The sequence below is a fragment of the Epinephelus fuscoguttatus genome, linkage group LG1 (genome assembly GCF_011397635.1).
Source record: "Epinephelus fuscoguttatus linkage group LG1, E.fuscoguttatus.final_Chr_v1".
Lineage (NCBI taxonomy): Eukaryota > Metazoa > Chordata > Actinopteri > Perciformes > Serranidae > Epinephelus > Epinephelus fuscoguttatus.
In genome coordinates, this window is record NC_064752.1 from 28,800,000 (window position 1) to 28,814,270 (window position 14,271).

Here is a 14,271-nt window from a genome sequence, read left to right on the forward strand (position 1 = left end):
TTAAAAGATGCAGTTACAGGTTAGCAGTGCTGTTAATAAAATACATATTTCATACATACCCATGCAGAGTTGGCTGCCTGGCAACGGGCTAAGGACTTACAGCAAGTTAGCAGCATGTTTTCATTTTGCATGTCCTTTTTTTATTGCTGTAATAATATTTGTTTTAGGCTACAAGATGTTAATCATGTAGTCTAAACAAACAGATACTACACTAAGGTAAATTTAGAAAACTCTTTAATGGAGTGCTTTCATCTTGTCTCGGTCATATATTCTCAACTCGTTTTAACAGCCTGCTGATACGCATCTCTCAGTGAAAAGCGTCAAACATCAGGAGGTAACTTTTTGCAGTAGGTGGCCTCCTTTAAAACGCTGATGCCCTGCAAGTCCAAGACACTGTCAGCCTCTCAGTCACACGTTACACACTTCAATTTGTCATCCAACGAAACACCCAGAGTGAAGCTCAGGAATTGCTGGGGTGATGAAATTAAAATGGGGATGGCTGTGAGCTCAACACAGTCACACAAAATTCACAAACATGATACTGCTGAGCTCCTGTATGCTAGCATGTCGATGCCACGCGGCTGCCAGTTAGTAAGTGTAAATTCAGATTGGATATCATAAATGTGCTTGCAAGTGTCGTTTCAGGGACGCAGAAGAGTATTAGGTGGAGGAGCAGGAGGCAAAGCCTGAGGTGAGACTGACGCATGGCGCAATGTCGAGTAAATGTCAGCCTAATTCTGATATGCAAAAAGGCCTGTGAGGAATAAGTCCGCTCTGCTCCGCTCGCCCCACAGAAGATGGTAGATAAATGTGAGGTTAAGTGCAGGCTATCAAAGCTATATGAACAGTTTAATGGCATTCAGTACGTGGAGTGCTCTTGTGTAAATGAGATGGGCTGTTTAGGAAAACTAAGTGTTTAATGCTTGCAGTAAAAGCAGTAATGGCTCTGTCCTGTGAGGCTTGGCAGGGTCCTGCTGTGACACTTCTTAGAGAGAGATGCACATGTAAACTCATATCCTGGTTTAATTTTAGGCAGACACCTTCACTTTTATTTCATTTGCATAATATGGACACACGCACACACAAACACCTTCTGGAAACATGCCACGCAGGGGTTAGGTTAAGGGACAGTGAGGAAGGACAGCAAACTGGAGCAGTAAGCACATTTCACCAGGGGGATACAGTTACACACACACACACACACACACACACACACAAACATAGATTCCTCCCCCTCAGGGTCGCTCTTCTCTCTCTAAGCCATTCTCTCTCTCTGCAATAAATTTTTTACAAGAACGCTCACCATTACATCCGGCAGAGAAATGCAGGACGTTGCATTCCTATTTCTCTGATCTATAAATGGCTCATCAATGTTTACATACGTCTCCATTCCCCTCCACACGTGGAGCTGCTCGGACCATCTTGACAACTCATTCAACCAGCTAATTAAACTACTGTTGGCCGCAACAATGCAGTTACATTTTTACAACTCTCTCTTCACATGCCTTTTCTCCTATGTTGGTGTATGTGTCTGATAATTAATAGTACAGAAGTAATAAGACACCTTTCACACTGAGGCAGGGGATTTCTGTTCTCAGAAGGAGGTCAAACAAGGACGACATTAAATGATTGAACATGACACTTTATTGACCTTTATTAAGGATATGAAACAAAAACAAAAAACCTATGCATGATTATTGTACAAGTTTTTTTTTCCATCATGCAGCTTGTTGTATGATCTCATTCCCATACTTGTACTTTTATTTATAATTCTTCCTTTGTTCCTTTACTTAACCAAAACTACATGAATGTAAAAATATGCAATTACAAGTAAAAGTCCTCTATTCAAAATCTTTTATCTTTATTAAAGTACTTTTAGTAAAATGTACTTAAAGTACCAAAAGTAAAAGTTAGGCTCATTAGTATTGTGTGAGATATTATTGGATTGTTATTGTTTATGTGTAAACGTGAACACCATTTATATTTCAGCAGTGCTTATACTGTTGGGCAGGTTAGTCTTTAACAATCTTGATACCCCCACTAGAAGTTGCCGAAGCTTTGTCACAGTGCTACATAAATATATACAGTAGGCCTATGTCACAAAATTTTGTAAAGAAAATAAGATCAAATTGTTATTTTGAAAGTTTGGAATATTATTCTAGATACAAACTTAATGAAAATCTCATAGGATAAGGGCGCTGTGATGACCGGAATACAAGCTTTAACCACAGAGACTTCGCTGTCTGCTTAACAGCCTCAGTTAAGACAACCAAAGAGCTAACAGATCAAGCATCAGGGAGAAACAAACATTGAATTTGTCAAAACAGAAGCCTATAGAGTATGTTGACTGACCTCTCGCTGCTGTGTGAGGCAACGGCATGACCTGTGAACTCCGTTACATCTAGTCCCAGGTCAAGGTCCCAGGATAAAAGGTCCTGCGTGGTCATTTTTTTAGGATCCACATCCTGTTAGGCCAGAGGGTTTCACACGTCAAAGTTCTGGGAAAAGAGCAGCACTTCTCTTGTCAGACATGCCCATCAGATCTGAAACAGAAATGTTTTATTGAATATTTTTAAAAGGACAGTTCACGCCCAAAATCAAAAAATACATATTTTTCCTCTTACCTGTAGTGCTATTTATCAGTCTGCCATAGATTGTTTTGGTGTGAGTTGCAGAGTGTTGGAGATATCAGCTGTAGAGATGTCTGCCTTCTCTTAAATATACTGGAACTAGATGGCACTCAGCTTGTGGTGCTCAATGCACCAAAAAAACATATTTGCAAAGCTAAATAGCGATGTCTCTTTGCAGCTAATTGCTAGCTTACCTAGCACCACTGAACTAGCTAACATTACAGCTCAGCCAAAGAGGACACCATTAATATTTACATCATGCACTGTCAAGCATAGGCCCCTTGTCTATGAGTAGATGCACGCTTCCCTCTGCAGGGTGATACAGTTGGCAGATGTAGTTTGGTACAAAAAAATAAGTTTCTACGTGAAACTGCTCTCAACAACATCTGTGCATTATCTTGAGTAACCGAGTCATGATTTCTGGAAAGAGACATTGCTGTTTAGTTTTTCAAATGAATCTTTTTTGTCACTTTGAGAACCACAAGCCAAGTGATATCTAAGAGGACAGACATCTCTACGGCCGATATCTCCAACACCACCTCACACCAAAACAATCTAGTTTGATAAATGGCACCACTGGTGAAAGGAAAATATGTGTTTTTGATTTTGAGGTGAACTGTCCCTTTAAATACACAATTAAACATATGTCCCCTCTGTCTTTGCCCACATATTTCTTTTAGAAAATGGATATTAAGATTAGTTGTTTTTTCTCTTAGAGACGTTAATTTTCAATTAATGTCTTAAGTGTTTTGATATGACTTTAATTGGCTGGTGCAGCCTGTAGCTCCACTGTACGGATGTTTTTTTGTATTGTGGTGAATTTAACACCTTCTTTTATGATGCAGCTAATACAATTTTGTGGTTGATCTTGCATCAAGACCTACAGTACCTACGTCAGAAGCATTTGTCTCATTATCTATAAAGGCATTATCGCACAAAATCAAAGTGAAATTGATCAAACAATAACATTTAACCCAGATCAGAGTTTCACTTCAAATACTGCCAGTTGTGTTGTTTTCAGACAGTGTTTTTGGCTCCCTTTCAGCCCACTGTGCCAGCAGTCCTGGAGAGCACTGTCTGTTTTTGTTCTTTGCTTTTTCCACCTCAAGGATAAAAGCACCGACCACAACCCTCTTCCCTATTAGCCCTTGCTCTTCAGTGCCGCCTTTGAAGATCTAATCAGTCAGATTTCCTTGATTAATCCTTTTTCGTGTCCTTTCACGGTAAATAATTACAGAGTTTGATACGATCGCTAACTGGATAGAGAGGACAGCATGCAGATTTCTGATAGAGCCGAGTCCCCAGGTACCTTCATTAGCCTGATTATTCTGATCCAAACACACTCCATCAACCAGTTTACATGTAAATAGGTTAATTCTATTCCCACTCCTCGCCCAGTCTGCTGGCACGCCGTGTTTGACAGACGAGATTTCAACAAATGTTTGCTGTTTTATTCAGTCTCAACCTTGTGTATCATTGCTGTGAAATGTTTAATTTGCACACTGTAAAGGATTGTGTTTAACAGATGACTGAATTTCAATCACTCATCAAGTGCAGGAAGCCAAGCGGTGAGGGATCATGTCTCTCTTTTTCCACTACAGTAAGGCCTCTACCAGACCTCACAGTTACAGCAGGTTGTCTCATGATGACACCTAGTGGCCAAATGCTCATCTCTCATCCAGCTCGAGATTTAATTTCAGTAAAAACTCTCACCACTTGGTGGCAGTGCGATTCTACTCTCCTCATTTACAGATTCAATACTAACAAATGTATCTCATGATCAAAGCACTCCTCCCAGCCATAAACAGAACAGAATACTTTTTCCTGAACTTCATTTGAGTTAAGACACATTTATTGGTGTCTGTGTGCCTCTTTAGCATCACCAGGTGCTTTGTTGTGGACTAAATGAACAATAGCTGCTTGCTGTTGTGCAGCAGAGATGATGTGCTGCTGCACCAACTGCCCCTCTCCCCTCAGGATTAGTGAGTTAATGCAACCATTCAGACACTGAGCTCCGATCAGCTGCTTAATACTGTTTTATCCCAAATAACACAACCATGCACGCAGGATGTGTGCAGTGTGTGTTTCGTAGACACACACTGCACATACATAAACAGTGCATGCACTTCATATATGTAATGAAGTTGATTTGCAGATAATAATCAGGCAGTAGGAAGCTGCTCTCAGATGAAATTATGAGCAAGAACATGCCAATGCTTTGTTCTGTGAGTTTCCTAATAATTTTCTAAAACATTTCCCAAAACTAAACAACTGATTATTGGTAAAATATGAAACGACTGCTCCATTTAAACCTACGTGAATATATATTTATAATTGGAGCTGACCTGTGCACTGATTTGAATACTTGGTTACACTTTGAATAAATTATTTGGGCTTTCTGAACACCATCTTTAGTTTTCCCATGACTAGTATCGAAAGACCAGCAAATGACTTTGAAATTTGTTAGAAAATTATTCAGAAATGACAGACCTGTAATCTTCTTTAAAGGGACAGTTCCCCCAAAATCAAAAATACATATTATTCCTCTTACCTGTAGTGCCTTTTTTCAGGCCAGATTGTTTTGGTGTGAGCTGTTGAGTGTTGCAGATATCAGCCTGTTTCCATTTATTGTGTAACCAGTGAAATAAGAGTCTGCTGACAGTCGCTTTGGTGTTACGTGTGATTGCAAAGAGTTAGCAGCTTGATCAGACAGTATGTTGCAACATTGACTGATGTCATTGGGCACACCTGGAGGTTTGCAGTGACATACCCAGGGTTCTTTCCTTCTGTTCGTCCTCCTTTGACAGCCATTATAATTTAACTCAAATGTTATTTATGGAAATATGTTCATCTTTACAGGGCGATGTTTGTTATGACAAACTTTGCTGTTATGAGTGGCACTCTGGCACAAACTGGACTGTTAATAAATTCAGAGCACTGCTGGAACATAGAACTGTTATGTATGTAGAGCACCACGCCCTCACAGCAGCAGAGCACCAAGCTCAGTGAAAGTAAAACTTAACTGTGCGTTAATTTATATGGAAATAGAACGCTCTATTTCTTCAAATAACTAGGGTGTCATATTGAATTTCAAATAAATCCAATGAATAATCTTCCAGTTGTAACAAAACTATAAATGGTAAATGTAGATAAATTACTGGCTCAAGAATACTCTTGGGTAAAAAGTAGACATACACTTTTAAATAAGGAACAGTAACCTGGTCGCTCCTTAAAAAACCCCTGTTTTCCCTGTTATGTTAGCTGGCTCAGTGGTGCTAGGTGAGCTAGCAGTAGATGCACGCTTCCTTCTGCGCGATGATGCGGTTGGCCGGTGTAGTTTGGTAGAAAGAAAGTAGTTCCTACAGGAAACTGCTCATAACAAGGTCTGTGGATGATCTTGAGTACCGGGGTCATGATTTGAGCATTAGCTGAACGCCATCTAGTTCCATTATATTTGAAAGAAGGCAGACATCTCTACGGCTGATACCTCCAACACTCGGCTGCTCACACCAAAACAATCTAGATTGATAAATAGAACTACAGGTCAGAGGAAAAATATGCAATTTTGATTTGGGGGTGGTCCCTACAACCAGTATTGTGCCTCAGTGAGATTAAAAACATCTTGTAAAGAAGTGTCAGGATGAGATGGTAGGCGCAATTAGCTCAGAGCTCTAGAGTCACAGTCAGAAGGGTCAAGGGTCATAAACGGCGAATTCAGCCTTTTGTTTGTCTTGGGTGAAAAAGTGGCCTTTTCAAATGGCAAATCTTTTCCCCCTAAAGCCCCGGTCTATCAACGGTCTATCACCTATCATGAGGATAAATAAGGAATATCCCACATATCCAGTGTCAGGCGTCCTGTCTGTGTCTTCAAAGAGCAGAGAGATGTTTTTGTTATTCATCGTGCCTCTTCAGTGCTAGTGCCTGTTTCCCCTGGTTAGTAGTGCAAATGCACTACAAACACACACACACACACACACACACAGAGGCTTATCCTAATCCTTGTGAAAACAAAGTGATATATTCTCGTAGCGCAGGTCAAGCGCGGGATGTTCATCAGCATGTTTATCAGGATTATGAGCATTTCATCCATAATATAACCTTTAACATCATACTTACCAAACACTCACTGTTACAAACAGAAAGCTGCCATGAACATTGTGCAGAAATAAAGAGAAATGATTTGCAAAAAGACGATTCGACTGGTGACCATGACTTTTTCGGACCATTCCCACCAGTGAGCCATGACCCAGTGTGACCTTGTGACCCCCGCTAACTGACCTCTCAGTGGGTGGCCCTCATACTGACCAGCCTGGACCATGAATCAAAAGAAGTGGCTGCACTTAGATCAGATCTTTGTTATTTTTGTCATCGGCTTCTCCACTTTGAAAATACATTTTTGGGCTTTTTTTTTTTTTTTTTTAAATTATACTTGCACTTTTAATCTGTTTCTTTGCAATCATCAAATTCACTTTTGCTTCTCCATAAAAAAGGACAACATATAAATCTCAAATTAAATATTGAAAATTTGTATGTTCCTGAATATACATGTACAGTATATATTAAGGGTCAGCAGTTTAAAAATATAGACTAGGGTTGCAACAGTACGAAACCATCTCAGAAAATATCGTGGTTTCATGGTTACATTACCGAATTTATATTATTTTTAGTCAGAATGACCAAGATAGTAATGAATACATTACGTTTATTTGTGGTTCAACAAAATGTTTTATTACTATACTTGTACTTAATATACTATTTTGTTAATGAAAGTATGTTTAAAAAGTGTCCCCTTTGAAAATAACTAAAATAAAGGGGTGATTCTCCGTCCAGTTGCTTTTTCTTTTAGTATCGTAGATAAGCAAATGTACACTGTATAATAATCGTCAACTTTTATATCAGAGTATACCTTAAACCTGGGGTATCAGTGGAACCCTAGTACAGACGTGTATTACATATGTGATACACATATGTGAATCTTAAAGGTCCAGTGTGTACGATTGGATTTAGTGGCACCTAGTGGTGAACACTGCAGATTGCAATCAACTGAAACTTCTTCTGGTTAGAGTTTCTTTAGTGTTCGTTGTTCAGGAGGTTTCTACCGGGAGCTGAGATATCTACATGGGTGTCTTCCTCTTCAAAACAAACTGAACATGTGATTTCAATGAACTGAACTGAATGTTTGGCGTTACAAATTGGCGTTTCTTATACTGTTTGGCATGTCAGAGACGGACCGCACCTGCTAATGTGGGTTCACCTTATTTCTTTGGTAACTTGGACAAAAAGCGAAATCGTTTCACCACTAGGTTTGCTGTTGTGCACCACCTGTAGACCAAAACAAAGTGTGTTATGAGCCATTCCTCCCTCTACCTCTGCTCTCCAACACCCCCCCCCCCACCCCACTTGCCTCATCTGTGCCTCCAGACAGTCCTGGTGTTTCTTCCGCAGGCTCCACTTCACTCAGCTGCCCAATACACCCGCTGCTTCTTCCCACATTAACCTGAATAACAAACCAGGGCGCTCCGGTTGGATCCAAACAGAGAGCCGGGGCTAACGTTAGCTGGGAAGCTAGCTGAGGCTAACTGGCTGTGTTGGCAGCTGAGCGAAGTGGAGCCTGAGGAAGAAGCACCGGTTAGCCCACGCTAGCTGGGAGGCTAGCGGAGGCTAACTGGCTGTGCTGGCAGCTGAGTGAAGTGGAGCCTGAGGAGGAAGTACCGGTTTCACTACAGACAGATTCACTTGCCACAGGGGTAAGGAAATAAAACCTAAACAGAAAACTTAGTTTGGCTTAGTTTAGCAGTTAGTGATGTCTTTCACTCACTCTCAGTCTCTGCTGTGTTTAGCTATTTCCCTGCTTTCCTGTTAGCATTAGCACTAGTCAGCTGCCACGCTAACGTCCCTACTCTTCTCCGTGAGCCGGAGCTGTGAGCCCGCCAGGCTCACGGAGAAGAGTAGGGACATTAGTGTTAGCACTAGTCGGCTGCCACGCTAACGTTCCTACTCTTCTCCGTGAGCCTGCAGCTCATGGCTCCGGCTCATGGAGAAGAGTAGGGACATTAGCGTTAGCTCCTGGAGTTAGCACTAGAGCTACTACGGCTACTGGAGTAACTTACAGCTATGGAGCGCTTCTACCAGCTCTTCTAGTCACTGAGCCTCGCCTCCATCTCAGCAAATATATTACATTTATTACAGGTAGCCTGCCATCATCATTGAAGTAGGCAGGGAAATAGCTAAACACAGCCCACCAGGCTGCCCGCCAGACTACATTTTACAATGCAAATTGCAAATGTTAGCTGGGCTGCCGGAGATTCACATGAACGTACATGAACGTGCAGCCGGACCAGCTTGTAAACAAGGGGCTGGAGATCAACACAGAGAGAGGGTGTGTGAGGTCATGCTATACTCCAGATGAAATTACACCTCTAGTTCTTCACATAGCAATTTTTTAATTCCTTCAATCTAGAAATGATGAATTTCGCTTATTGCTCCTTTAAGATCCAGACGTTCAGGAGGTTTTTACCGGGAGGTGCATTATCCACAGAGGTCTCTTCCTCTCTAAAACAAATGGACCAGGTGATTTAAACCAATAGAAATACTGAATAAAGCAGTTTTATGTGAAAAAATAATCTGTTTTTCCAACACTGCTTGTCACAGAGGAGATGGTAGCCAATGTGAAAACTGAATGGTCCAATTAAGAGCCAGTTTTTGGTTTGTCCATTCTGGGCTACTGTAGAAACATGGCAGCGCAACCTGGCAATCTTCCACAGACAAAGACCCGCTCCCTATCTAGATTGTTATTTTCGGGTAATTATACACTAAAGAAAACCTACTTATCATATTATATTCCATTTCTGCCAATATATCCCCCTAAATCTGACACACTGGATCTTTAAGTTGTGGTCTGATTGAATGTCAGGGCAGGATTATGCCGTCCCAGTGTCAGTGAGGAAGAAAGTCTGCATGGCCAGGCAGCCATGTTAATCATAAATCTTTATCTTACAATCCTGCCTCGCACATCCGCCCTTTCATTAAAAGACAGCCAGAGGATTAGTGACGCTAAACCACTGAGATCTGCAGAGAAAAATGAGAAACAAAGTCCTGAGTAAACAGGATCCCTCGCTCTGCTGACGGTGATGTTGAATTGATGGTGTCATGAGAGGTAGAATATCTATCTGTCTGTCTGTCTGTCTGTCATTTTAACAGCAAAGGAAACACAAAATCTTTTGACTGAGTTGATTTTTTTTTACCATTTAATAACATCAAATTTTCCAAAAGCAAACAGAAATGAAAAAGAAACATTACATGGTATCCAATGCAAATGTTGTTGCAAATTAGATTTTCATTTTCAATTTCACAATATTAACCTGAGAATGGCATTTTTGCTTCTTCATCTTGATCCATGTTTAATCAAAACCTCCTCCCTCTGTAGACAGCAGCCTCCAAAGATCAGCTACATTGTGCTAGGAAACCTACCTCGAGTGCAAAACATGAAATACTGTAATAAACAAACAAAGAAAAGGACACAAGTGTAATATGAGAGATGAACTATCGGCCTAAGTAGCAAACAAAGAGAATATGTACAAACAGAAAAACCAGACGCACACCTGAACATCAGAACAAAGTTCATATACACGGTATTAAATTAGAGAATAAATAAAAATACTTTTAATTTATGTAGAATATCTGATGTTACCAAAGCTACATTAGAAGTGCTTAGATCTCAGTAACAGGAAACTTGGTCAAAATGGCCAAAGCAACATTTCCTGTTAGGACTCTCAAGGTAGAGCTATGATTGGCCCCAAAGAATCAGACCTTACCCTCCACGAACCACCATAGTTTCTGTCCAAATTTGAACCACGGCAGCAGTTTTGGGCCAAAGCCTGATTAAAAACACAAATTTACACTGTAAGAAAAATGATAATTTTCTTGAATTTAAAACATTAATCACAAGCTAAAGTCAATTTAAATCTTTTCAGTGTGGTAACAGACATTTGAAACAAGAACTTGTGAACCAGACCTGAATCAAGCCCAGAAGAATTTTGAGAAATTATAGTGCGACCTGAACCTAGCGGGTCAGGTTATTCCCAACTGGGCTCGGGCAGAGAATCAAAGCTCTACCTTGAGGTCCTTCAGTTATTTGGTAATCAGTTTTTAAGAAAACGTGTTGGTTTAAGTCAAATATTTTCCAATTTTAACAATGTTCAGCAGTGCTAGTCTAAGTGCACCACACATATAAACAAACACGTTATTCTACACTTCCTCTACTAGCAGACTGTCTACTGAGAGACCGATCCTTCAGTCAGTGTCAGCTAGTGTTCATGAAGACGATCAGTCCCGTTGTTGGCTGAAGCAGAATCGATCCTCCTGATGTATCTTAGTCTCTGTAGACAGAGGTTATCTGTCGTGGGGGCATGTGCGGCGGATGGTAGGAGTCAAATGGCCCTTCTAAGTGTACGTCATAGCCAGTCTGAGTCTGATACAGGCCCTGGTCCACAGGGGAGGGGGAGTAGTGGTGTGCTGGTGGGTAGTGGGGTGAAGGCTCCTGTTTGGGCACCAGGTTACTGCTGATGCTGAGAGGTGGTGTAGGGGGGCCGTCATATGGAGGGGTCCCCACACCACCGGCGTTATACTCATTTGGTGAATGATTCTCGTACACACCTCCTTTCATCGCCCTCAGGTGAAGCAGGTGAGCAGAATCAAACGTGCCATATGGTGGACTTGGCAGTCCTGGAGAAGAGTAGCTCACCACGCCACTGAGAGGAGCAGGTGCTGCCCGAACTCTGTGTCTGTCCTCAGGCCTCATCCCGACACCGGAGGCTGGTCCCAGCTGCAAGCAGCCAGCCACCAGGTTGGTGGTGGGCTGTGAGAGGCCCTTACACAGTGTCTCCATGAAAGCCCTGCTCTCTGTGGAGAGGCCCCCCTCCAGGGCCTCGGACAGAGCGCAGATGTAGTTGCGGGCCAGCCGTAATGTCTCGATCTTGGACAGTTTCTGTGTTTTGGAGTGACATGGCATGATGGTGCGCAGGTTCTCCAGTGCATCATTTAGACCATGCATACGTGAACGCTCCCTGGCATTAGCCTTCACGCGCCTCGCACGGAATCTCTCTTGTCGGGCCTTGGTCATACGCTTTTTCTTGGGCCCACGTCGTTTGGACTCGTTTTCATCCTCCTGTCCTCCCTCCTCATCCTCCTCCTCTTCCTCTGCATCCTCACTCCCCATCTCCCTGTCCTGTTGGGTCGCTCCACCTGCTCTGTAGCGGTGTGATGAGCATGATGCATCTCCATCAGGTGAGCTCATGTCTCCATCCATCCACTGCAGAGGGCTGGCAACCTCCTCGCCCTCGCCTTGTCTCATGTATGGCTTAATCATCATGGTACTCTAGAAATAAGAAAACATCTTTGTCAAACACATGATGGACAAACAAAAACTTTTTTTTAAATCATTAGTACAATTATAACTACAATAATAGGCAGGGGTCCAAACTGTTACTGCAAGTGCTGCATAGTAAAGCTAAGTACTGCACTCAACTACAACTTTGAGGTATTTATACTTAATAATAATTTAAGTTTAGTAAAAAATACATTTTTAAGCGAGTGTCTTTGTATTTTACGTTTTAAATTTTACATATAAGGTACTTTAAACTACCAACTAAACCAGCTACAGCCAAATAACGATGAAGTTAAAATATAGCACCCATGTTTTAACTCATAAATAAATCTGAATACTTTTTGTACCTTGAATAACATCTGACCGCCTTTGTTAAGACTCAAAAAGCTGCAGACTCTTGATGTTGTCTATGACTGCTCTTGCCATCAAGTCATGATACTAAGATTATGTGTCAAACTATCACAGTGTCAAGTTTACACCAAGCTGAAACAGGTATCTGTGCATGAATCAGCTGACTACAAAATTTTGTTGCCCTGAATTTTAAGTGACAATAAATTATTACAAGGCGAAGAATCAGCTGCAGCTGTGAGGACACAGAGGTCAAGTGCTTGTTAATTTTTCCTAGGAATGTGAGGGCTTTACCAACCAACAGGACGTTTACAGATTGTAATTACACATAGTGAGTATGCTAAATTACAGTATTTTAACACTGAATATGGTTTAATCTGAGTACTTTGAGGGCAATACAAAACAGCACTTAGCCATTCATGTTAGTAATAAGATTTATAGAAAATATAAGTTACTGGAAAATGGAATAAAACTGAAATAAAATCTTCTGTCTGAGAAGGTTAAGGGGTGCACCAGGGAGACTCATTCCTAAAATTCTGGCTACGGCCCTGTAAATGATGTACCATCATGTTACAAGTTTTCATTCACCAATAATAACCAATAACAATATATATATATATATATATATATATATATATATATATATATATATATAACTATTTAAACTGTGACTGTCAGAAGTCCTCAAACAGTTTCAGCACCGAACAGTTCCCTCTTGCTCCCCAGCCACAGGTGTTGCAGCTGACTGACCTACACTATACTTTGACGCAAGTGATGGCTACATGAATTTTTATATACGTGCATTATCGATCTATCTCTATCCCTGTCCTCCCCCTCTCCGCCGCTCTCTGCGGGTAATCCCGGTCAACTTGTGAACTGGTAATGCCCCCGGCGAGATAAAGTCACTGACAGGACTTCAATCTGGGGCATCGCAGGATTTTCTCCGTGGATGAAGCGACGACCATGGGATTAAATGAAAGATCGACGTCCCCAGATCAGTGACAGACGACTCAGATTGAATTGAAATCAGACAAACGCACAAATATTAATGCCTCGCCACAAATTGCGTGCTTGAGCTCCTATTTGCTAAATGTCATCTGAGGCATGAAAGAACAAGCTTTTACTGCGGGTAGTTTCATCAGACTTATTCACAGCCTGTTGACTTTATGTGTTTTAGTTGGAAACCAAAACGCAGGTTTGTCAAAAACTAAAACATAAATAACAGATGCGATTGAAAATAAACTCTAACAGGCGACATAAATCACTTAGTATATTAAAACTTGTTTGAAACATACCCGCGCTGATGCGTCCCGGGACCTCAGGAAGTTTGGCAGAAGATATTTCTCTCTGTCTGTGTGTGTGTGTCCACTGTCAAACAGCGATGAAGTGTGTGTCCCTGTGCAGAGCTGTCCCGCAGAGTCTCAGTGCGGGTCACTCTGCGGGGGCTCCGGGTTTTAACCTCCACGTTGAAGCTCCTCCCACTCCCATCCAATTCCTGCTGACGCGCCTGAGCTCGCGCGTGGCCGGCCCGTGGCTCGAGCCCCTGGAGCTCCACTTGTCGTCTCCCTCTGTGTGTGTGTGTGTGTGTGTGTGTGTGTGTGTGTGTGTGTGTGTACAGGGTCAGGGAGATGTGCATAAGCTCAGTGCAGCTCTCCAGACAAACAGGAGAGGCCCGGGCCCTTTGTTGCTCCGTGAGGGCGGCCGCCAAATCCTCAGCACGTTTGCATTGAGCGCAGCAGAGACGCGCTCAGTCGGCTGAGCCTAACTGTATGTGACAGCTTGAAGTTGCGTGTGAGCAGGTGTTTGCTCCATCCCCTCTTCCAGCCATCCATCCCTTCGCACTGCGGAGACAGGCTGTTGAACAAGTTCATTTCACCCAAGAGGCTGCTCTGAGCAGACGGGGTAAGT

General features: G+C 42.0%; 1 protein-coding gene across 1 annotated transcript; it reads right to left on the bottom strand.

Moving 5' to 3' along the window:
- Positions 1 to 10,511: 10,511 nt before the first annotated feature.
- Positions 10,512 to 12,000, bottom strand: LOC125893040 (neurogenic differentiation factor 4-like). The gene has a single exon (XM_049583489.1). The coding sequence runs from the start codon at positions 11,998 to 12,000 to the stop codon at positions 11,002 to 11,004; it is 999 nt and encodes a 332-aa protein (XP_049439446.1). The 3' UTR covers positions 10,512 to 11,001.
- Between the last annotated feature and the right edge of the window lie 2,271 nt (positions 12,001 to 14,271).